Genomic DNA, 26,018 nt, shown 5'->3' with positions numbered 1-26,018 from the left:
ACACCAACTTAAATGCCACTCAGCCGCTCAACAAATCCCACAAATACGAAAAGATGATGGTGAACTATTGACCCAGAAGAAATTAAAGAAACATTCGCCACTTTTTATTCAAATCCGTATACATCAGAGATGACAAATGACTGTTCTGAACATTTCTTCAATAACCTCCAGGCTCCTTCTGTAACAACAGTTCATAGGACTGAAACTGAGCTTCCGCTAAGTCGTATAGAAATCATTTCTGCAATAAAAGCGATGCAAAATGGCAAGAGTGATGGGTATCCCATAGAGTTCAATAAAAAGTTCTCTGACAAACTAATAACAATTTTACTTGATAAGTTTAATGACTCTTTGTTCCATGGGTCATTTCCACGGACATTGACTGAAGCATTAATTAATCTCCTGCTGAAGCCAGGTAAAGATAGCACAGAATGTGGCTCATACCGTCCTATCTCCCTCCTAAACTGTGACGTGACGATCTTGGCCAAAGCCCTTGCCCTACGCCTAGAAACCACAATGCAGGACGTGATATCTGTTGACCATTTGAGGCATTTGATAGGATAAAATGGGGATATTTATTTGCTTGTTTAAAGACATTTGGATATGGCCCTAATTTTATTTCTTGAATTAAACTTTTGTATACCTCACCCAAAGCCTCTGTAACCACAAATGGTAAACGCTCACAATATTTTCAGCTGTCAAGGGGCACCCGTCAGGGCTGTCCAATCAGCCCATTGTTGTTCGCCTTGGCCATAGAGTCCTTCTATTACACTCGAAACATTACCATCAATTGTTGGGATTCATAGGGGGGGGGGGGGGGGGGGCACAGAGTATCTCTTTATGCAGATGATTTAGTAATGTATGTATCTGACCCTGTTTCATGTGGTCCTCATATTATCCATGCCCTGGGGAGTTTAGGAGCTTTTTCTGGGTACAAACTGAACTTCAGTAAAAGCGAGTGTTATCCAGTTAACGATTTGGCTCTTCAAATACAGGATGGTGCTCTACCCTTCAATCTCTAAAAATGGCTTTAAATATTTAGGCATTAATATTACAAGGGACATGCAAAGTCTTCACCAAGAAAACGTAAAATTAGACCTAAAGAAATGGAAACCACTTCATCTGTCCTATGCAGGGAAAGTGAATTGTATAAATATTTATGTGCTCCCCAAGTTTCTTTACCTGTTTCAATGTATCCCACTATCTTCCTAAATCTTTCTTTAATATCTGTTGATAAGGCTTTAATTTCATTTATATGGGACGGGAAAAAAGCCTAGAATACGGTTAGAATTGTTACAGAGGCCTAAAAACCAAGGTAGCTTAGCTCTTCTGAATTTGTGTCATTATTATTGGGCCTCAAATGTTCAGAAAATCATATATTGGCTCCATACGCCTGAAGCCGACTGGTGCCACTTTGAAGCTACTGGTCACCTCCAGCCTACCCCTCTCTCTCTCTCTTACAATACACTAACAATCCTATCGTCATAAACACCCTCAAAATATGGGATCAATTTAGACGGGAATTTGGGTTTAAAAACCTTCTCCATCTAAGTCCCATACACAATAATCATCTTTTTCCCCCAGCCAGGTTAGACTCTGAATTTATTCTCTGGCAGAGACTATTTTTGCAAGCTTTGATGTCTTATCGCCCAAATTTGGCCTCCCTCGGGTCTAGCTTATTTCGATATTTCCAAGTCCGCCACTTCCTCCAACATCATGATCCCAACTTTCCATACATATGTGGCGGCATGAGGGTTATTACTATGTTATACTCCAAACACTGACAACACCACCTTGGGTTATGGCCCAAGGACCAGTAGTACCTTCAGACAAAAAGACACTCAGGTTCGTTTACTCAGGGAGGGAATGAGACGGAGTTCAGTGATCATGTCTAACAATTTATTCTTAAAACAATCATGAGATTGGCACTGTAACACAAAAAAAGAAAAGAGCCCAACTAAAAGGGGGATGTAGTCTGAGGCTTACCGGCTGGAGGAGGGGTTTGGTAGGGGAAGTGACATCCAAAAGGAAAAGGAGGACACCACACACACACACAGCAAAAGGTGACGTGTAAACAAAGAAAATCTTAAAAAGGGATCACAGCACACAGGACCACCACCTTCAGCACTAAGGGGAGAGGAAAACACAATTAAACGGGCTCAAATTTAAGAAACCAAATATAAATGATCAATTGATAAACTGAGAAATGTTAAATTATATTAATAAATCAACCAAACACAAGAAACAAAAGAGTCTCTGGCCAGAGATATCAACTCAACAATTAACCAGTTTAACAGTTTTAAATAAGATTGATCATATTAACAACATAAGTTCAACCATTTAACAAAGAGTAAATAAGTAAACAATTAAACCAAACCTTGCCGGATTACACTTAAAACACTCTCTCTCTCTCTCACTCACACACACACACACACACACACACACAGAGTTCACAATCTTAGCGAGTGGCTGAGAGTTCGGGCAGATTCGTCATCCAGTACGAGGGACAGCCACACATACACACGCTCACACACACACCCGCTCACACACAGCAGCACACGTAGCAGCGGGAAACAGGCTGACCACCGGCGGCCGACCGGATTGGAACCAGGCTGTCGGAACAACAGGACAGCGGCAGAACAGCGCCGAAGCAGCGGCGAAGCAGTTAGCAGCGGCCAAATAGCCGTGATTAATCAGCTGTGTTTACACTTGATGTTGGCGTTAGCCTTAGCGCTAGCCGTAGCGTTCCAGTTCCAGTTATGAATCCGGATGCATTGGCATCCCTTCCAAAGAGGGAGAGGGGTGAAGAAATCAGGCGTGGCAGTGAAGACAGCCACCATGCAGCACACAACCAGCAGACTGTTAGAGGGAGAGGAGCGGAAGAGGAGCTTAGCCCCTGGCTACAGCAGCAAACAACAGAAGCATGTCATCACTCACCAATGCTCTGGTTGCGGCAATAAACACCGCCCCAACTGATCGGCTCGACCGCGGTGAAGACGCCGGATCTATTAGGGAACGACGGTTTTAATTGAATGAAACACGGACGAATATACACAAAACAGCACGACAATATGTGCTTACCTGTGCTCGGATGCTAGCGGCACATACAACGACCCGGGAGCGAGAGATCAGGAGGAGGGACACAGCCTACTTTTCTCCCCTCGGTAAGCGCTGTGATTGGCCAATAAGTCAGAGGGGCCGGGGTGCAGTCAAACAAACTAAATCAGTGGTGCCTCATACCACTACACATAGCATCACCTTCTGGGTTAGATGATCTGTTAAAATCCACATTCAAGACTAAAGGACTTATCTCAAGAATTAGTGATTGTATAACCTCTTTTAAAAACACAACAGTGGCAGAGATTAGAGCAGATTGGGTGGAGGAGCTGGGGGAAGACTTGGAAGAGGAGATTTGGGAGAATGCTCTTCTAAGAGTAAACGACAGTACCTCCTGTGCCAAACTAAACATCATACAATTCAAGATTTTACATTGCACCCACTACTCCAAAGCAAGACTGGCCAAAATATATCCGAACACAGATGCAAACTGCGACAGGTGTCGAAACACTCTGCTGATTCAACACATATGTCCAGCCCTGGCAACCTACTGGTCTACCATCTTTAAAACATTGTCGGAAGCATTGAATATTGATCTTCAACCCAACGTAGCTATGGCCATATTTGGTACCACAGATAATAGGACATATAACATATATATGACAAGGAAAAGCTATAAAAACATAATTGCTTTTACGACGTTGCTTGCACGTAAAAGGATATTATTACATTGGAAATCTGCACCCAAAGTGTCTGTGTGGTTTAGTGACCTGACCCAATATATACAATTAGAGAAGATAAAATATACTCTCAGGGGATCTAGGGAAAAATTATTTTCTGTCTGGGATCCAGTGTTGAAGCATTTAGGTAAACTTAAAACTGTGCCCACTTAATGACCATTTAGCAGCCATCTTGTATTTGTGATTGTGATCGATTCCACGTGAACCTTGTATTCTTGTTTTGTGCACAGCCTCAGTGTTGGCGAACCCATGTATGCGTTTTTTGTTTTGTTTTTTGTTATATATATATTTTTTTTTTGTTATATATATACTATGTGTGTATATATATATATATATATATATATACACACACACACATATATATATATATATATAAATCCTTTCTTTGTTTTAATTGCATTCAATTAATTTTGTGGTTCACCAACTTGTGGTGGATCAATGCTGAGATGGTAGAGCAGCTGAACCGGGTGGTGGACACCATGGTGGATATGCTGAAATCCCTGTCAGATAAAACACAGGCCAACCATAATGAAGACAATCCTAACAGACCTGGCCAGTGTGGACATTGTGGGGGACGACCAGGAATTTGTCCTCGGCCTGCTGGACCAGGCTCTGGAGAAGTGCACAAATGTGCACTTCCACCGATTTAGTCAAAAATCGGCAAGAGACATACAGATCTCCACCAAATGAAAAAGGACCAGAAGGCGCCTGGTCCTGTCAAGGGGGCCCAGACCATAGAGGGTCTGGCCGCTGACTTGGCTGCCAGGGACTCCTTTCCGGCACCTTTTGTGTTCGCCCATGCGAAGCAATTGGTGGCTGGAGCAGGGAAGGATGTGGCAGATTGCATTGCCCAGGGGATCCAGAATCTGCCCTAGAGGAAGCATATATAAGGTAAAAAGTATAGGTTCAAGCACTGAGCCTTGTGGAACTCCACAATTCACTTTTGTTTGTAGTGAGGCTTTATCATTAACATGAACAAACTGGAATCTATCAGATAAGTATGATTTAAACCAGCAGAGGGCAGCACCCTGTGATCCCAAGTGTCTGCTCCAATCTCTGCAGTAGAATATTATGATCGATGGAGTCAAATGCAGCACTAAGATCTAACAGGACAAGTAAAGAAACTAGACCATTATCTGAAGCCAAGAGAAGATCATTACTAACTTTAACTAGTGCTGTTTCTGTGCTATGGTTTAATCTAAAACCTGACTAAAAATTGCGCAAATATTCACATAATTGATTAGCAACTGCCTTTTCTAAGATTTTAGAAACAAAGGGAAGATTAGATATAAGTCAGTAATTAGCTAAAATATCAGGGTCAAGGGTCGCTTTTTTTGAGAAGGGGTTTAATAACTGCTATTTTAAATGTCTGGGGAACATATCCAGTTAATAAGTATAGATTAATTTGAGTCAATATAGAGCTGTTAATTAAAGGAAACACATCTTTAAAGAGTTTGGTGGGGATAGGATCTAACTGACAGGTTGATGGCTTGGATGATGAAACTAATGATGTTAACTCAGGGAGATCTATAGGGGAGAAACTGTCTAACTGTGCACCTGGTGCTTCTAAAGCTCTTGTGCTAAAAGATGAGTCAGTCCCAATATGAGGGAGGAGATGATCATTTTTTTCTCTAATTGATGTTATTTTAGTCACAAAAAAGTTCATAAAGTCATCACTACTCAGTGATAAAGGAATAGATGGTTCAGTGGAGCTGTGGCTCTGTGTCAGCCTGGCTACAGTGCTGAAAAGAAATCTATGATTATTCTTATTTTCTTCAATTAAAGAATAATAATAGGCAACTCTAGCTTTGTGTAGGGCTTTTTTGTAAGCTACAAAACCATCTTTCCAGGCTATATAAAATTCCTCTAGGTTACTGGAACGCCATTTTCTTTCTAATCTACATAACGTCTGTTTAAGAGCACGAGTATTGGAGTTAAACCATGGTGCTCGTCTCATCTGATTCACCACTTTCTTTTTCAGAGGGGCAACGCAATCTAATGTAGTACGCAGTGAGGCTGCTGTACTATCAACAAGGTTATCTATGAGGGCGGGAGTAAAATCACAAAAGATACCTTCAGATGTACTGACATATGGCACGAGTAAAATAAAGGTTGTACTGTCTCTTTGAATGTATTAATATTATTATCAGACAGGCACCTGCTGTAGCTGTATTTCTTTTTAGTGCCTGCAGCCGCAAGGCATACAAGTCAGAACTCCCTAGAGTTCTCACTAGAATGCATTGCGCTGCAAGCATCTCTTGATATTCTCGTTGCGTTTAACAAAAAAAATTAACATTGAAGTGGAAGGGAAACCGTAAAAAACCATGCCCATTTTGGAGCATCACAGTGTCGTCATACTTTAACGCAGAAACATGATTGTTATTTTAAACTGGTCACAAGACTTGGGACTTTTCCGACCTAAGTCAAAGTTTTGATACATGTTACGGTATTTAAACAATCGCAGTTTACGTTTTGTACTTTTTTTCGACGTGTTCAGATTTTATAATGGGTGTATATTGCGTGCGTGGGCGGGAGCTAGAGTGACACACTCTAGTGAGATCCAGCAAAATAATCAGAAAAATCTCTAAACAAACTCTTCTCCTGCCCACAATTTCAAACCTACACTGACAATTTTTACATCAAAACGTTGCCAAAACGTTTCAGACCAAAACCACACCCCCAGAACGTGGACTGTGTTGTGATTGGCCAGCCAACGAGAGCTTTCCTACTGTCCTGTGATTGGACAGGTACCTGGAAGTGACGTAATAGATAGGCCAGCTCTCAGATACACAGCTCCCCCTCTGGCACGGTGGATGCTCATCTCAGCAGCTACAACGATAGTAGTTCTTCTTCTTCTGCGGTTGAATGCAGAGCCGGCCCTGGGCATAGGCAGTATAGGCAAATGCTAGGGGCGCCGTCATCCGCAGGGGGCGCCGAAAACGGAGGAAAAAAAAAAAAAATAAAAATTTTTAAAGGCCACATAGACCGGAAGCTCCAATTAACGCTGCGTTTGTGTGTGTATCTGCGTCATTACCTCCTTTATGAAACCCTGAAGTTTCAGAACAAACAGTTCAGCCACTGCTGAGAAAATAGTGTTACTTCACGGCAGGTTCGTAAGTCCTCCCCAGCCCCGTGGTTGTCGGACTCAGTGCGTGCTGAGAGAGCCACGATACGGGCAGCAGAAAGGAAATGGAGGAAATCAAAACACCCTGACGACCTGCTTTCCTATCACTCTCTTCTCTCCACCTTCACTGCCTCTATCTTTGCAGCTAAACAATCTTTCTATCAGACTAAAATTCAATCCTCTTTCTCTAACCCCAAAAAACTTTTCTCGATCTTCTCTAACCTCCTTGAGCCCCCCACCCCCCCTCCTCCCTCCTCCCTTCTACCAATTCACTTTGTCAACTACTTCACAAAAAAAGTAGATGACATTCGCTCTTCTTTCTCAACCCCATCTCCTGATCTCACCACTCTACCAACCACACATTCAGCTCCTTCTCTATCCTCTTTCACCCCTCTATCTCAGGATCAAGTTCTTTCCCTAATAACCTCTGCCCGCCCCACCTCCTGCCCCCTTGACCCTATCCCCTCTCACCTTCTTCAGTCAATTGCTTCTGATCTTCTTCCTTTCCTCACCCACCTCATTAACACATCTCTATCATCTGGTTGCTTTCCGGACTCTCTTAAAGAGGCCAGAGTGACCCCCCTTCTTAAAAAACCCACCCTTGACCCGTCTGAAGTAAATAACTACAGACCTGTCTCTCTTCTTCCTTTTCTCTCCAAAACTCTGGAGCGTGCTATCTTTAATCAACTCTCCTCCTACCGTCACCGGAACAACCTTCTTGATCCTCTTCAGTCTGGTTTTAAAGCAGGTCACTCGACCGAAACTGCACTTCTTGCTGTCACTGAGCAACTCCACACTGCCAGGGCTGCCTCTCTCTCCTCTGTGCTCATCCTCTTGGACCTCTCTGCAGCGTTTGACACAGTTAACCACCAGATCCTTATTTCCTCCCTTCAAGAACTAGGTGTCTCAGGCTCTGCACTTACCCTACTCTCGTCCTATCTTCAAAACCGAACATACAGAGTAACCTGGAGAGGATCTGTGTCGGAACCCTGTTCTCTAGCTACTGGGGTCCCTCAGGGTTCTGTCTTGGGCCCTCTCCTCTTCTCTCTATACACCAACTCTCTTGGTTCTGTTATTCTCTCTCATGGTTTTTCCTATCACAGCTACGCCGATGACACCCAACTCATTCTCTCTTTTCCCAGCTCCGACACACATGTAGCAGAACGGATCTCCGCTTGTCTGACCGACATCTCTCAGTGGATATCTGACCATCACCTGAAACTCAATCTCAACAAGACTGAGTTTCTTTTTCTCCCAGGAAAGGGCTCTCCCACCGCAGACCTAACCATCACCCTCGACAACTCTGTGGTAACTCCGTCTCATACCGCAAGGAACCTGGGTGTGACACTTGATGACCATCTCTCCCTCACTGCCAACATTGCTGCAACAGCTCGATCTTGCAGATACATGTTGTACAACATCAGAAGGATACGGCCTCTTCTAACCCAGAAGGCGGCACAGGTTCTGGTCCAGGCTCTTGTCATCTCACGTTTGGATTACTGCAACTCCCTCCTGGCTGGTCTCCCTGCGTGTGCCATACGACCCCTGCAACTCATCCAGAACGCAGCAGCTCGACTGGTCTTCAACTTACCAAAATTCTCCCACACTACACCTCTCCTCCGCTCCCTTCACTGGCTTCCTGTAGCTGCTCGCATCCGCTTCAAGACTCTAGTCCTTGCGTTCCATGCTACAAACGGATCCGGTCCAGCCTACATCCAGGACATGATCAAAACCTACACCCCAGCCCGCCCACTTCGCTCTGCATCGTCAAACCGGCTCGCTGCCCCCTCACTGAGAGGATCGCAGAGACATTTACAGAACTCGAGACTGTTCACTGTCCTCGCTCCCAAATGGTGGAACGAGCTCCCCATCGACATCCGGACAGCGGAAAGCCTCCACATCTTCCGCCGCCGACTAAAAACACATTTCTTCCGACTCTACCTCGACTAAGACGATGACGACGACGAGAAAAAAGAAAAAAAAAAACAAACCTATACATCACACTTACGACTAGCACTTCATAGTTTGGTTTACTTGAAGCTCTTACTTACTTCTAGCTCTTATTTGTACCCAAATGTTTAAATGCACTTATTGTAAGTCGCTTTGGATAAAAGCGTCTGCTAAATGACATGTAATGTAATGTAATGTATTGTTTTCCTTGGCTCTGCCAAGCGGATCTGCACTTCCCGAAGCTGATGATGTCATCAGAAATCCTCAACACTCCTCTCACCACCGTAGCTCCTCCTGGTGCGGGCACTACTCCGGGCACATCCGGTTGCGTAAATTCAACTGCAGAAGAAGAAGAAGAACTAGTCTCGTTGTAGCTGCTGAGCATATCGGTTGAGAACATGTCTTCGAAAAAAAGATTTGCTCTGTTCTGGGTTGTAGTAAACAAGGACAGACGCTCCACAAGCTCCCCCCAATGAGCAAACAAAAGCTCAGTGGATATTGTTCATTTTTGATGGGAATGCGCCTGCTACATTTCCCAAAATTCTCCATGTATGTGGCAACCACTTCACAGAGGATTGTAGAGCTAAGCAGGCTAATCGCTGTAGAAGTTTGGGACCGTGTTCGCTCGTTTCAATTGCTTGTATGTGTCTCTCCAACGCCGTTAAACACGGCTGTATTTTGGGTGACTATCCGGGGAGCACATAGCTAAGCAGGCACTCACTGTAGAAGTTTGGGACCGTGTTCGCTCGTTTCAATTGCTTGTATGTGTCTCTCCAACGCCGTTAAACACGGCTGTATTTTGGGTGACTATCCGGGGAGCACATAGCTAAGCAGGCACTCGCTGTAGAAGTTTGGGACCGTGTTCGCTCATTTCAATTGCGTGTATGCATCTCTCCATGCCGATAAACATGGCTGTATTTTGGGTGACTATCCGGGGAGCACATAGCTAAGCAGGCACTCGCTGTAGAAGTTTGGGACCGTGTTCGCTCGTTTCAATTGCGTGTATACGTCTCTCCATGCCGATAAACACGGCTGTATTTTGGGTGACTATCCGGGGAGCACAGAGCTAAGCAGGCTAATCGCTGTAGAAGTTTGGGACCGTGTTCGCTCGTTTCAATTGCGTGCATGTGTCTCTCTCACTTGTAAACACAACGTTATTCAGCCGGTGTTGGAAACGTGTGTTTATGTTAAAGTAGGGAACAAGTTATAGTCGAATTGGGGCAGATTCAGGAAAGGTAATGAAGTAGAAAGCCAGTCTTTTTAGCATGATCTGTATTATTGTTTTAACCTTTACTATTTTCCATACCAGGATCGTTTTATCCACACGGGCACACAAACAGAAGCTCCAAGTGTGAGAACATGTGCCACTCAACTGTCAATTGGGACCTTGAAAGCACACGTGCACAGCCAAAGTAAGTAGAATTGAAATTTCATAAGAACCAAATTAGTGAAGAGCATGAAATGTTCACACATTGTATCTACTCCATAGGGACCCAGACACCAGTGTTGTCACATGAGACTGCTGGCACACAAACCACACTGCCTGAGTACATGTTTTCATCCACACCTATAAAGGGGCCAGGGTTTGGACCACAAAAAAGAGCATGTGTTGAGTCAGAGGAGGAAGAGGGATTCACCTCACCAGAGTCACAAGTCGACCCAAATGACCCAACCTTTACTCCTGGCGGATCCCTAACAACACATGATTCAACAATGTCGTAAGTACTGTCTTCAAGTTCACTAGGCTTGTCACTTCAGATCAAAGAAGTGAGGCTAAATGCTTTTTGTCTTGTTACATTTGTAGGACGGAAAGTGCTGTATACATGGATAAAAAATACATTGTATTTGAGTCCTGCCTGAGGGAGCTTTTTGACACATGTCCAGTGTGCAAGAGAAATTGCGAAGTGCAGCAGCAACAGAAGGGCACGTATGTTGCATTTCATCAAACGTGTCCAAAATGCAACTACTCCAGGAAGTGGCAAAGTCAGCCCATGATTAAGAACACCCCAGTTGGCAATGTACAGTTATCTGCTGCTACATATTTCACTGGTGCATCCTTCATCCAGCTGGAAAAGGTATTACTATTAATGTTTTTTCGTCCAAATCATATGACACTTTCAACCAATAGACAATTACTAAACACTGTTTGTATTATTGTTATGTTAGCTATGCCGCGCCTTGCAGCTCCAGATTTCTCATTATGACACCTTCCGGAAACATGCAAGGAAATACCTGGAACCTGCAATCGTCCACAAGTGGAAGAGTGACCAGCAGGTCCTTTTCTCCACATTGAAACTGGGGGGGAAAGTTCAAGTTGCAGGAGACATGCGTGCAGATTCTCCAGGTAATGAAAAAAATCAGACCATCATCAAAATCATAAATACCACTTGTAAACATAAAAAAAAATCAATCACTAGTTTTTTTTAAGAAATGAATTCATATTGTTCTGTTTACTTCAGGGCACTCTGCAAAAATTGGGAGCTATTCCTTGATGCACATGGACAGCAACAAAATGTTGGACCTCCAGCTAGTTCAGGTGTGTAGGATTCTCGTGACATTTTACTTTGAAGAAAGATATGTTTTTAATTTGTTGCTTCTACTTTGTGTTTGCAATTCTCTCAACAGAGCAATGAAGTGGGTGGTAGCTACCACATGGAAAAGGAGGGACTACGACGAAGTCTGGACCATCTGCAATCCAATGGCTTGGCTGTGGATTATATTGTTACAGACAGACACCCACAGATCCAGAGGTTTCTGAGAGACCTACAAATTACACAGTTTTATGACGTGTGGCACTTTGAAAAAGGTAATATTTTATCACTATGCTTTTCATATCGCACTTGTATAACTATGTTGCACAAATTAAGAAAAAAATGTTCTAATAGCGACCACGGACTAAGTAACTAAGAAACTAAAGTCTGAGCCCTTTCACTACTGCTTCAACCACATTTTGATACCTAAGACATGGATGAATAACAACATGTACAGACATATTGCACATATTTGTCAGTAGGCCAGGCCAGGGTGAAAAAGTGTTAAATAAAATGTATTTGTATTTTCTCTTTTTTTTCAGGTTTGTCCAAGAAACTGCAGAAACTTGCTAAAAACAAAGACTGTCAGATTTTGAATAAGTGGCTGCGTGCCATAAAGAACCACGTGTACTACAGTGCAACGTCCTCAACATCGGGCCCAGAGAAGGTGGCAAAGTGGACATCCATACTAAATCACATGCAGGATGTGCATACTCACGACAACCCCATCTACCCAAAGTGTGCACATGCTGACAGGGTGTCGAAGGATAAAAACAAGTGGTTCCAGCCAGGTGAGAAAAAGAAAAACCTTACCAAATGTAATGAAAAAGAAATGGATATTATAAGTACTTTGTGATAAATGATACTGTTTTTCTTTCAAATTCATTGTATAAACCCACCTTTCTCAAATGCAAGATCAACAATTATGGATTGAACATATTGCAATCAAATTAAAAGATTTGTATTTGATAAATACCTTTTGTTACTCAAGGGTCAGTTGCACTGTACAAGGTAGAAAAGACCCTGACCAACAAGAGGGTCCTGAAAGACGTGGAGAAGCTAAGCCACCACTACCAGACTTCTACGCTGGAGTCCTTCCACAGTTTGGTTCTGCAGTTTGCTCCTAAAAATGTGGTTTTTCCATATGTTGGGATGTTATGCAGGTAATATACATTATAATGAATTCTGTAACAGCAGTTGACTAAGTAAGTATTGGGTATCATAACGTTGGAACTAAAAATCAAAACAAGACTGTCTCATTGATCGGAATCTTTATATTTACATAGGTTGTACCTTGCATCCATGCATCACAACGAAAATTCCAGCCGTGAGCAGGCAACAACAGCTTAAGGCCAAGCTGTCTACAGAGTGTCGTATCCGAAGGCCAAGAAGGGAGAACCCACCGCAAAGCCGGTCAAAACAGACCCCATGTACAGTAAGTCACTAAAAAATGTTATTTACACTGAATAAAATGTTTTACAAAAACTGACAAATACTGAATACTGTTTTTTCTTTCTTATTAACTTAAATTAACACCTAACACAACAAATAACACATTTAAATTTAAATAGCTGAAAATGTAATGACACAGTAAAGAAATTACTGTCTGAATGTAATGTCATGGTTCTCTTTTACATTTTAAAGACTATGTGGCTGAATTGATGAGGCTGGTGTTCGTGGAGGTGATGGAGGACCCAGAGTCTTTCGCTGAGGACATGAGGAAGATCGCCATCCCAGAGACCCTGTCAGCCCAGTATGACAGACCCTCAAAGGAGGAAGTCATTGCCTCACACGTGACCCGCTTCAGTCAAGGGGTGGGCGGAAGCCAACATATTGTCCAGCCGACAAAGCTGTGGTATGCTAAATGCCGGTAGCGACTGAAAAGTGGATAGAAATGTAAAAAAAATTAAATGCTGCTCTTGCACTGTGCACATTTTGTGTAAAAAGTTTTTATTAAACATTTCTAAGACACAATTCTTTTATCACTTATGTGTGTTATGATTTAAATATGCCTCTTATTTGTATGTTACATACATACTCGTGTATTGTTCTTCCCCGCAAAGGCCCATAGTCTGCCCGGTAGATGTTGTTCATGTGTGTATGGGTTCAAACAGTTAGGCTCCAGGCCTGGATGGTAGATCATGCATGTTGGTGTGTCCGGAAGCTCATTCATTCTTCGGATAACCTAAAAAGGGGCAGAGCAATACTGTTACAGTAATGGCATAGAGTAATTAGGTGAAAATAGCTGGATCACTCAAAAAAGTGATGGATTATTACTGTAAAAAGGTAGGTACAATCATAGTTCCAGACAGGATTAGAGAAAATGGAGCTACATTATAGTGCACTGGCCTAATTACAGGATTGAAAATAGTTAAATTTGTACTACATTGCTTTATAAAAAAATAAATCTAAACTAACATTTACTAATCCATTATTTTACAACACTAATTTAGTTATTGCTTATGGGCAAAATAATACCTTAAGTGTTTCTCTACAGCAGACGTTCTCCCCTTCTGTGGGCATCGTCATGCAGTTCCCACAAGTGCACCTTCCAGAGATACAGTATTGTGTATGAAAAGTACAGTAACACATTTCATAGATTCAAGAGTTCTATTCATCAGTTACTCATATTACGTACAGGGGAACAAAACTACTTTCATTACAATCCCACCAGATATCTACACAAAATGTTAAAATGAGAGTTTCACCAAACAGCAAGTGATAAAATCTAAATAGAAAACAAAAAGACATGTACAGGTATTGCTGTAGCTTATACTTGGAAAAAATGGTGGGGGGAGGGGCGGGTTATCAAGCCTCAACCAGTGTCTCCCTACAATTAACCACATACAGGATTGGGAATATACACAGAGAAAACATTACCATTCTGAGGCGTCCTGCAGCAGTCTTTGTTGTGGAGGTGTTTCACTTGCGACAGTATCTTCTGTCTCTGAGTCAGACTCCGGGTCAAATGTGTAAGGGATTACGGCGCGGGGTCGTGACACAGCCATTTAACAATGTTTTGATAATGACGAGCAGAGCATCCATCGTGCCAGAGGGGGAGCTGCGTATCTGAGAGCTGACGTTCTAAATACGTCACTTCCAGGTACCTAGCCAATCACAGGACAGTGGGAAAGCTCTCGTTGGCTGGCCAATCACAACACAGTCCACGTTCTGGGGGTGTGGTTTTGGTCTGAAACAGCGCGGCTGACGAGAGCGTCAGTGAGGAGATATTTTGATCGGCTCGTTTGCAGCGATTAGAAGGTTTTGAACCATGAAAACAAGTTAATATATCTAAGTAGACCTCCATAACTAACATATATGTGTGGTACAAGCATTCGATGTCGCCTTTAATTTTTTTTTTTTTTATTATAAATACTCCTTTTTTTTTTTTTACCAGTTTTTTACCAGTACCTTTTGTACCACTATTACTATTATTTCGAAATATAATATAAGCCCACAGCAACATAAAGTCATAGCAAAGACTATTCAATAATGCAGAAGCCTTTTTTCTGGGTGCAACGAGCCGTTGCTCTGTACCTGCCCTCTGTGAGGGGGGCGGGGTCAAGAGGCCAGCTGCCTGAATCTGAACAGACCGTGACCCAGAGACGAAGAAAAAGATTAATGACACTGTATCGGAATTATGAACAAAAGACTGAAGCCATCCGGCACCCAAGGAAGGAAAAGAAGGAAAGAAGAGGAAGAAAAAGGTAAAAAAGATAGAGGTACAGTAAAGCCAATGTGATGAAGTGCATGAAATGAATAGTTTAATGCATCGTAGTTACCGTTGTTGGAGCAGAGTGTTAGCTTGCTAGCTTACTTCGGACGATAGCAACATTGTTTAATAATCAATAAATAGCTGAGTCGACGTGTGTTAATGTTACTCCACCTTAAATTCATCAGGGACGTTTGGAAACTTAACGTTAGGCCTGTTCAGGTGTTATTTTACAGGTGTCTTTCCTGCTTGTATGTCAGTTAAAATGCTTTTAGTTGTCCATCCCCTTTGTAATAGGGTGGTTGTAAGCCTTTGGTTTTATGTGTCACAGTTTATGTTTGTTAAAGTTTACATCAGTGTTAAAGTGCAGTTAAAGTGTATTACTGTTAATATATCATACCTTAGCTTTCCCATATCATTCATAGTCTATATATACATATATATTCATTTCACTGCACTTTACTGGTTTTTGCACTCTGGTTAGACTGAATTGCATTGGAATGACAATAAAGTTGAATGAATCTCATCACATTTTCATTATTAGTCTATATTAGTCCCATGTATAGCACACCAAGCATGTAACATGCAGTCGTCACATATACTTCTCTTCTCTCTTCAGATGAACTTTTAAAATATTTCAGTACCACCCCCAGTGACACAGCATCAGGTGCTGCTGTCCCGTCTACCTCTGCACAGCCCAGTGACACAGTATCAGGTGCTCCTGTCCTTTTTAATTTTACCACTTGTTTCTTTCTTTAGTTTTTATTTGGTGTAATATTTTTTACTCAAAGAAATAAAATCTTGAATACACACATGCAGTTTCTGTGTGATTGTTTGAAAGTTGATTGTGAAATTGACTGCTGCGATGCAAGGGGGCGCCAGCTAAAATCTTGCCTAGGGCACCAAATTACTCAGGGCCGGCACTGGCCAGAGCAACAGGATGTAGAGTCGGTAGTGTGAAAGAGATTCTGGAGTCATCAGTGTTCAGTGAATCATATCTTTACTTCATGCATAAAGGAGAGACCCTGTCACCAAGAAGGTCTAAATGTTCTCTCTCGTTTCTCAAGAAAGCTCTACCATTTATACAGAAACATCAAAGTAAAACAAGAACAGACACAAGAAATAACGTTTATGACCCCATTAGATGTTACCTATAATGTTTACGACGACTAACAGATACCATTATGTGGATTCCTTACCTTGACCCTTCCTTATCATACACTTTCCCCAGCCTCCATTCACAGCTTGACTGTTAGTAGATAGTTATCTTAACCACTACAGGAAACAGAGGAAAGACTGGTCATTTCCCACATTTCCTCCCTTTTGACACAAAGTGTCAACATATTTTTTGGGAAATCACATGGTCTCGTTAACTAACTTTTTCTATGACTACACACTGCAAACCTATTAGTATGAGTTAACTATTCACTCTCAGAATATCACAAGAGAAGAAATAAAACACCAAGAAAAAAAAAAGCAAACCAAAACAATTCCATTCACATTATCTCTTCATCTGAATCACTCTCACTATACAGGTTACCTGGGGCCCATTCTGAAATGTGACACACATTTGATCCTTACTTTGTTCACAAGGTACTTTCACATACAATGGTGTTCTGTCACCTCCAAGTACTCCCCCTATCCACCTATACACAAACGCTTGCATACAAGTGAGTGCACAAGTACAACAACAAAAAGTTATACCAAACACAATTAGCACAGGGATACACAGATGTACAATCATTGCACCCCAGGGACCAAATTGTTCGTTTAACCATCTATTGAAACTAAAACCTGCTGATTCAGAGGGACAAAATGAGTCACGGATCTTCTCCAGTTCTGTAATCACACTAGTGATGTTATCTGAGTTATCAGGGATTACTGTAACACATGAGTCACCTGTTAAATATAAAGTCAGACAAAGACCTCCAGTTTTTGCCAAAATATAATCAAGAGCCATTTCGTGTTTTAACAGAGTTAACCTATGGGATTTGTCATTTGCCGCTAAATATTGGAAGCCTTTTATAGTTTCATTAGCAAAACCAGACATTGAATATGTAATGTTGTCAATATGGTCAGCCAGAAATGTAACACCATACCAAGGCAATAATCCGATACCCCATTTTTCTCCCAATGAAATACGCCAATGATATGATGAGAGGGTGGAAAATTGTGCCATCTCTCGTTTATGAACGTGCATAGGGTTTGATTCAGAGTTATTGGGAGTATTGCTAAATTAGCAATAGTTAAGTTAACAAAATAACAACACCCAGACCATTTTGGTGGTAAAAACAAGAACGCCTCATTACCACAAGGCCAATAAAAATTTCCAATAGGAGGTATACCTTTATGTGCAGGAGCATGAAGATATTTATTAACTAGCACAGTTTCTTTATTTCTAAATGTTATTTTAATGGGACTGAACTTAACTCGATTAGTGTTTAAACTAATAACAGGGTTTGAACAATGTGAGATTCCCATGAACTGACCTGTGCCGTTTGAACATAAACAAACAGAATGTGAGAGATTTGTACTCTTGTTAGGAATCTCAGTTGGTTCAGCATAAGTGGAATTTGAAGGGAAAGATTGTGGAACCATGTTCTCACAAAACCAATCTGTTCATGCAAAATAATGTGTTTACAGAATTTAAATTATCCTTCAATACCTTCACACTGGAGACTCCCCTTTTTTCCATTCCACATGTGTAACAAAATCAGTTTAAAAATATATATTACATGTTTATTGTTTTTTTTTTTTAAAGCTAATGTATCTGTGAAAACAGTATGTATGCATTTATGGGGTTAATAGAGATATTTGTGTTTGAGAGGGAGAGAGAAGAGCGAGGGACCGACCGAGAGAGAGAGATCACGGAGAGAGAAGACGCGAGAATCGTGTAGTAAACACTAACAAAAAGAGATTGTTTGAGTAGATGTTTGTGACCAAGTTTGTGGAGGTGTTCAACCCGGACTCTCCAGAAGACTTAGTAGTGACTTTCCTGAAGCGATGGCCTACAAGTGTCTGGGGCCAACTCAAGATCTTGCCCCAAGAGTTTGTGCCTTGATCTACGGTGGCCTGGAAGTGCAAACCAGTATTACAAAACTTGAAACAAATTTACAAATACAGAAACAAATTGACAAAAGTTAAAACAAATTTACATTTTCAAAACAAATTTACAAAATGCAAAACACTTTTACAAATACCGAAACACATTTACAAAAGCCACAGTCCTTACAGATAGGGAATGTCCCTATCGGCAAGTGACCCGGAAATTATACTGTGAGTGGTCAGTTTGTGACTTCTGTCTCGTGAGAATGGATGCTTGTGATCGAGTGAGGTTTTGTCCCTTTTGTGGCAAAAACATTTACCGTTTAACGCCATTTTGTTGTTCATGTGGACGGTCTTTGGCTTTTATGGAAGACGTCAACCAGGTGGAAGGATCGGATATGCTGCAGCATTGCATTTCCGATTTCATGGAGGGCCACTCGTATGACGTTATTAGAGACATGATGTCATGTTTACATGGCGAGAACTCTGAAAAGTAAGCTCAATGAAGCAGAAAGTTTTTTTCATCTGCAAACACTGTCATCAATGCAATCACACTGGAACTTTGTGGACCTGGACAACTGTTTGGTTACCGCACAATGTGGCAGGTACTTAAACAGAAGTACGGTCTACAAGTAAAGAGAGATGATGTTATGACTTTGCTTCGGGAGCTTAATCCGCAAGGCTGTCAGAGGAGAGTACGTAGAACATTCATCAGAAGAACCAACCACTCAATAGGTCTTGATCCTTGTCAATGTTGCTTGGGAACTCGGAAAGTTCCTTCAACACTGGCCTGGCACCAACGAAGTTGGTCCCTTGATCCTAAAACATTGGGGCAGAGAAATAAAAAAAATAAAAATGGAGGTTGAAAGGATAAAACAAAGATAAATGTAATAAAACTGGTAAAAAGTCGGTAAAAGTTTTTTTGTAATGTTTCAGATTTAAAAGGGATATAATAAAGATAAAATAAGTCAAACTTAAATGGGTAAAAGGATTAAAATTTAAGAATTCAAAAGATTGGGGCAGGGAAATTAGAGATTCCAAATCTTAGAAGATGATTCATACTCACCAGCAGGTGGCCCTGGGGGGGTTTTAATCACTGCAATAAAAGTGCTGGTTATAAAAGACTGCTAAAAAGAAATGGGGGGCTCAGGGGTGTTTGTACATAACTTTCTATATTCATTGCATATTCTGTCACACGTGCCTGTGTTGTGACGTAGACAAGCTGACAGATAGCTAACAAGTCCAAGAACGACAGAGTCCAGTGTTAACTTTGAGAATCTTTAGTTGTATTCAGAAAATCCACTTAACACCTTTACTTCTTTTCTCCTTTTTCTTTTTTCTTTTTTCTTGTAAAACTGTATAAAATATAACAGAAACAGTAATGTCAAAATAAACATTGTGAATGGATTATGTTACATAATGTTACATGTCATCATTCCACACACACACAGAGATAGTCCACATAACAGCATGTAAACAAACAGACAAGCCTATGTAAATAATGCAGAATTACAAATTGCACATAAACTCGATCTACACATGGCATTTTAAACAGTGCAAACACAACACAGGTCTACCAGCACCGAAGGGGAGAAGCATAAAAACCACATTCCTCCTTAAACGAGCCGGCAAGTACCGGCGATACGAGCTAATTTCCGGTAAGTTAAACAGAGAGCGCAAGCTAACATGACAATACAGTATTCTTACAATCACACACGCGCGTCTTTATGACAGACATTAGACAGGCATGGAACTTACAGACGATGCTTTCCGAAGGCACGACGTAATGGGAAACAACATGAGATGACACGTAACTCCGCGTAATTCTCCGATGTGAAAAAGTACGCTCGACTGGCCGTAGTAAAGAGCGACGGTGAAACTGCTGCGCGCGTAACGGGCGGATATCACCTTCAAAATAAAACACCCTTCAGATTTCCCGACAATGAAACGTAACATTGCACGTTGACAGACAGCAAGATGTTTATCCTGCACTTCAAGTATTATCTTTGTAAGAAAAGTAAACAGTTACACCATATAAAGTGCATTTAATTCTAGCAAATTAAATCAAACTCTCTCAACCTGAGACAACAAAAGTACATTTTTAAACAACAAAAAAGTGTGTTTAGCTCTGTAGTCTTATTCTTAATTAAATAAATCAAACTCTCAATAATCGGTGTTTTTGGCAACTAACTTTGTAGATGCGTGTGCCATTGTGAGATGCTTCATTAAATTAGAATTGCTTACAACGGATGTCGACAAAGTTTTTGCTCCGGGACATAATGTACACATTACATGTACGTTCTTGCCTTTGATCACAATGAACTTGAAAAAGTGATTTTATCGCCACTTTGAAAATGCCAACTTTACATCGGAGTCCTGACTCGCCATCTCTGCTGCTTCATCGATTCTGTTTAGCTGTTGTGTGTGTGTGTGTATGCTGGAATGCGTGAAACGTGACTCTGCCTTGGTCAATCATAATCGCTTACCTCGTTATTAAACCGCCTCCTCACTAGCTGTGAGCCAGGGGTGCATTGGGATTACAGTTTATTCAATCAATGCAGTAACGCACCGCATTTTACGACCAGTAACGTTAACGGCGTTGTAATGACGGGAAAAGTAATTAGTTAGATTACACCGTTACTGAAAAAATAACGCCGTTACCTAACGCCGTTCTTTTAAACGGCTTTCTTCCAAACACTGATGGTGTGTGTGATTTTGATGGAGGGTTGGTGGTTCAAGATGTTTATGAATTCTGGAAAGTGGGTGATGTTGTGGGGCCAGATACCGAAGATGTCATCCAGAAACTGGAGGTAAAGCTCCCACTCGCTCATGTAGAGATTGGTGTAGGATGGTGCAAATCTCTGACCCATGGCTGTCCTGTGGACCTGAAGGTAGAATTTATTGTTAAACAGAAAGTCATTATTGTTAAGGCAGAGTTCGAGTAATTGTAATAGTTCTTGACTGGGTCTTGTCTGGATGTTTATTGAAAATGGTGGAGATGACTTGCAGGCCCAGGGTGGTGTTGATGTGTATAGATTACTGATGTCAATTGTGAACAAATATGCCTGGTGGGGGACAGCCATGGATCTTATTGTGTCCAGAAAGTGGTATGTGTCCTTGATGTAGCTTGGGTGTATGGTGGAGAGGGGCCCTAAAAAGATCTCGAAGTATTCAGTAACTTTGTATGTCGTGCTGTTGCAGTCTGATACGATGGGTCTGCCGGGAGGAACTTCAAAGGGGATGGTCCAGGTCTGGGGTTCTTTGTGGATTTTTGGCAGTAAATAGAAGTAGCGGAGTCGGAGGTTTTCTGGTCCGAAGAGGTAGTATTTTTGTTTTGATGATATGAATTTTTTATTGTACAGAGTCTGAATGATGGTCTGGAGTTTAGTCTGTGTCTGGGGTTGAATGGTACTGTCCAGGGGTTTGTAATATGTTGTGTTGTGTAATTGTCTATGTTTGCTCCATCTGGTATTGTTGTCTGTCCATGATTATTATTTTAGATTATTATTTAGACAGATTGTCTGGGACGTCTGTCAGTTGCAGTTTTTTTCTGTCTGTTCGTATAAGTGTATGTGTTTTAATGTTGAGGGTGGTCCATTCTGGTTCCCAGTGTGAGGGGTGGGAGAACTGTGAGGGTCTGAAGTCTGATTTTGGGTGAAAGTAGTCCAGTAATTTGATCTGTCTGTGATATTTGTGTAAGTCCCTTTGAAGTTCCTCCCAGTGATAGATTGTAGGGCGTGGTATAAATGATAGTCCCCTCTCCAGTAGCTGTAGCTCTGTCTGTGAGGGGATGAAAAATGTGGAAAGATTGCAGATATTGCTGGGTGAGTTCCACCCCAGGTCTGGGTTGGTGGCAGATGTCTGCGATAGTCAGGGGGTGGTGAGGTCTGGTCGTGAGTCAGGGGCCGGTTTGGTTTCTGGTGTGACTATAAATTTAATTGGGCACACCAGTTATTGAAAATAAGTTTAGCCGTCTTATGGGTCCAGTGAATGTTGTCTTTTTCTGTAATGAATGTGTCGTGGGGTATTTCGGTGAGGAAGGGGAAATGGGTAACCATGGTGTTGTTTATTGTCTGTTTAGATTCAGACTCAGACTTTGTTGTTATTTCTTGTCCGTTGGCCCCACAAACTCAGTATTCAGTACCCACTAATCGGGCCAACGAGCGGGTTTTTGGCAATAACTCGAAGAGTACACGACCGACAGGGCCGGTTCTGGCGTCTAAGTGTCCGCCCGGTCGGACGCGTGGTTTGCGAGAAGTCCCCCAGAAGCGGTGGTGTCTTTTTTTTCTTTTTTTGGGGGGCCACCCTGTACGCGGAGTGGGTGGCTGAGGGTTAGGTTTTAGGCAAGAGGCCCGCCATGGGGTAAGGTCAGGGCAGAGGACACTGGGCCAGGTCGTTCAGTCGTCGACTTTCAAATATCAATGATGTACATGTATGTGACGGAATGATGTACTACTCCCTACGTTGTTGGCTGTTTATTCCAGTCAATCGACAGTGTGTGTGGGGCAGTCGCACGTGTCAGTCTGTGTCCTCTTCCACTATGAATTGGCGGGGGGGCAAAACCAGGGGGTCAAAGGTCGAGCCATGTGAATCCCATTTTTGAAATCTCTGCTCTCTTTCAGTGCATGCGCCGCGGGACGGAGCAGCTTCGCACAGCAGGATCCGTGTGCCTCATATGCTCCGAAAACGTCACATTAATTAAAAGTGGCAATGTGAAGCGCCACTACAAATGAAAGCACATCTCTTTTGAGCAAAATTTTCCCCTGAAGTCCGAGCGGAGGGTGTGCAAAATAACCAAACTGCAAGCCCAGTATGACAGGTCTACCTGACTCATCACCCATACATTTACAGCCCAGCAACATGCAAACAAATGTTTACTAAATGTATCGTGGATTTTGGGGCAACATAAAAAAACATTTAGTGATGGGACAGTTGTGAAGGAGTGCTTAAATGATGTTGCTGGGACATTATTTGAGGGAAAACAAAAAGATGAGATTTGTGAAAAAATCAAACAAATCCCGAAAATCAGAAATATTAGCAGATGATGTACTGGCACAGCTTGATGCGTGATGCAGAGTGCACCATGCATATCTTTGGCCATTGATGAATCTGCAGATGTTACTGATAATGCCTAGCTTTTGGTGTATGTGAGAATTCTTCACAAAGATAGAAAGGAGCTCTGTGAGGACCTGCTGGATGTAACACCACTTGAAACACAGAGGAGAGGACATATATACAGCAATAAAAGAAATGCTCAGAAAGAGGGGCATAGATCTAAAGCAGGTTGTCTCTGTGATGAACACCTACATGTCTGCATGAGAATGGCACTGACTCCATTCCAACCAAGATTTAAATCACTGGCAGGGCAGTCACATGCCCATTTCTCTCATTAAGAAAAGTTTAAAAAAATAATAATCCTTTTTCCTAAAAGAGCCATTTTTTATTTATTGTTTTCTGAAGATGTTGACCTGTTTTACTTGAAAAGTAGGCATTTGTTTTTTTAGGCTGGGACCTCTTTAATTTAACGGAAAAAAAGTAAGAAAAATGTTTAGTCAATGTTCTGTTTGCACTTGTTTCGCTCCTAAAAGAGCCACGTTTTATTTATTATTTTTCTGAAGATGTTGACTTTTTTACTTGAAGTGTAGGCCTTCAATTCTTTAGGCTGGGACATCTTTAATTTAATAGAAAAAAGAGTTATTAGGCTCTGTTTTATTTATTTTATTCTGAGGTTTTTGTTTTCTTTTATCTGAAATAAAGGCCTTACACTTATTTGCCTGGTACTACTTTTATTTATGGTAAAATAACTAGCTGGTCAGCTCTGGACCAGCCCAGAGCTGATCCAGGGTGCCGAGTTTCAGACCTGTGCAACCTTCGGAAAGGTCAGAGGTCAGCCGTTTGGGTGTGTTTTTTGTAATAATTCCTAAAGGCATTGAGCCAGGAGTCTGATTTTTCCGTATGTGTATCAGGGACTAAGGCTGATCTAGGGTGCCGAGTTTCAGACCCGTGCAACCTTTGGAAAGGTCAAAGGTCAGTCGTTCTGGTGTGTTTTTTGGAATAATTTGTAAAGGCATTAAGCCAGGAGTCTGATTTTTCTGTATGTGTATCAGGGACTAAGGCTGATCTAGGGTGCCGAGTTTCAGATCTGTGCAACCTTCGGAAAGGTCAAAGGTCAGGCTGAAATTGCACCAAATGTCCCATAACATAAACCTCACAAATAAAGTTAAAATCTTATCAGATATAGTTATATGCCTTCAGTGTTTGATTTCTCAATGATTTCACTGTTTGAATGTGTTTTTCTATTTGTGTCTGTTTTTGTGCGCATTCAGCTGGAATACGGCTGTTGTCTGATTTATTTCATTTTTCTACCGTCCCATAACATAAACCTCACAAATAAAGTTAAAATCTTATAAGATATAGTTATATACCTTCAGTGTTTGATTTTGCAATGATTTCACTGTTTGGATGTGTTTTTCTATTTGTGTCTGTTTTTGTGCGCATTCAGCAGGGATACAGCTGTTTTCTGCGTGAAAAAAAAACAGCGTGTCTTCAGAGAACACCCCCCTTGTTTTCACTATTTTGGATTAGCCTAACCCACACAGGTTGAGTGACTCGTCCTGCAGGTCAACCCGGAGCCCGGGGACCGGCCCCGCAGAAGAACTTAGCTCTGTGTGTGGAGCTTCAGGACACATTTAAAACACAGAAAGCTCTTGGCATGGCTGTTTTTTGGGTATAATTAACAAACGGAGGCTGTTCAAAGTCGACAGGTGGCGCTGGTTTATGAAATAATGTTGTTTAAGCAGCTCACCTCAGGATGAGCTAGCGTGGTGCTAACAGCTATCTTGCGCTCGCTGTGCAGCTTCGTAGCCTCTGATTTCAGAGGTTAAAGAAAAATGTTTAACCTGAAATAGCAGTAGCACACACACACACTGTTGTTGTCATCATGTGGGCTCTACATGCATCCAACACGCAGAGCCCATGTGATCACAACAGGCACTGCTGGATAGAAGTGCTGGCGCGGAATGGACTGCTTCTATTGGAATGCTTATATCAGAGATTTTAGAGGCAGTCCGATATAATCCGATACTCGTTTTTTAGCTGATATCAGACCGATATCCGATATCAATATCGGATCGGGATATCCCTAGTGCAAATTCCAAATAATATCACTTTAATCAAATTTTTGGGCTGTTAAACTGTTAAGATGAGTTGATGAGTTGTCATCTTTATCTTTTTGTCACTGCTCACATTCATACAGTACTCCTTTTTTCACTAACAAGTTGTGGTGGGGTGTGGTTCATCCTATGGTGTGACACTATATGATTTGGTGTGACATTCAAAATTGTGACAATAAAAAGGCCTTTTTCGTGATAATCTCAATGCAACAGTGCAAGTGTCACAGGAATGTTGTTAGATTTATGGCAGCATTTGTCAGAATTAATCTAAAATATGTTGAAAGACTGAGGACAGATGTCTTACTGTGCACGATGATTAAAAAAATGCAAAATGTAATAGATCTGAGTAAGATTATGATAAAGTGAATTACTTAACAAAGTTTTACCCCATTTTAATTTTCTATACAATAACTTTCATGTCATGCCATGTGACAATTTTAGGGACTAGTAAAACAAATTAGTTAATAAATCGAGATTCGAATAAACATTTTAAAAGACCACATATGTTTTAAAAAAAATAACAGTCAGTACAACATAACTCAGTAAGTAAGTAATATTTGAAGTTTTTTTTTTAAAACATTTTTTTAGGCTCAAATGTCATCCACCCAAATGTGAGGCCAAGCCCGACAAAGCGAGTCTCAGTTTGAAATACAGCAAACATTCCCATGAAACTGTTTGAATCTGATCTGA

General features: G+C 41.5%; 1 protein-coding gene and 1 long non-coding RNA gene across 2 annotated transcripts; one reads left to right on the top strand and one right to left on the bottom strand.

Annotated features, from left to right (window-relative positions):
* Positions 1-10,143: 10,143 nt before the first annotated feature.
* On the top strand, positions 10,144-12,834 carry LOC131448586 (uncharacterized). The gene is made up of 9 exons (XM_058621183.1): positions 10,144-10,280; positions 10,358-10,586; positions 10,673-10,943; positions 11,035-11,212; positions 11,328-11,404; positions 11,494-11,674; positions 11,942-12,190; positions 12,391-12,562; positions 12,686-12,834. The coding sequence occupies exons 2-9, from the start codon at positions 10,420-10,422 to the stop codon at positions 12,747-12,749; spliced, it is 1,359 nt and encodes a 452-aa protein (XP_058477166.1). The 5' UTR covers positions 10,144-10,280; positions 10,358-10,419; the 3' UTR covers positions 12,750-12,834.
* A 3,260-nt stretch (positions 12,835-16,094) lies between these two features.
* On the bottom strand, positions 16,095-20,030 carry LOC131448163 (uncharacterized). The gene is made up of 2 exons (XR_009234159.1): positions 19,223-20,030; positions 16,095-18,975 (listed from the first exon to the last, which is right to left on the bottom strand). It is a non-coding gene; the product is annotated as an uncharacterized LOC131448163 (long non-coding RNA).
* Positions 20,031-26,018: the final 5,988 nt, after the last annotated feature.

The sequence above is a fragment of the Solea solea genome, chromosome 21 (assembly GCF_958295425.1).
Source record: "Solea solea chromosome 21, fSolSol10.1, whole genome shotgun sequence".
NCBI classification, from domain to species: domain Eukaryota; kingdom Metazoa; phylum Chordata; class Actinopteri; order Pleuronectiformes; family Soleidae; genus Solea; species Solea solea.
Note: the sequence above shows the minus strand (reverse complement) of the source record. Positions and strands in the feature narration are given on the sequence as shown.

Bases quoted from the DNA above. Each gene is read 5' to 3' on its own strand.
- LOC131448586 (XM_058621183.1), top strand. From the start codon at position 10,420: ATGTTTTCATCCACACCTATAAAGGGGCCAGGGTTTGGACCACAAAAA. The intron at 10,587-10,672 runs GTAAGTACTGTC...TTACATTTGTAG, and splicing joins ACACATGATTCAACAATGTC to GACGGAAAGTGCTGTATACA. The intron at 12,563-12,685 runs GTAATATACATT...ATATTTACATAG, and splicing joins TATGTTGGGATGTTATGCAG to GTTGTACCTTGCATCCATGC.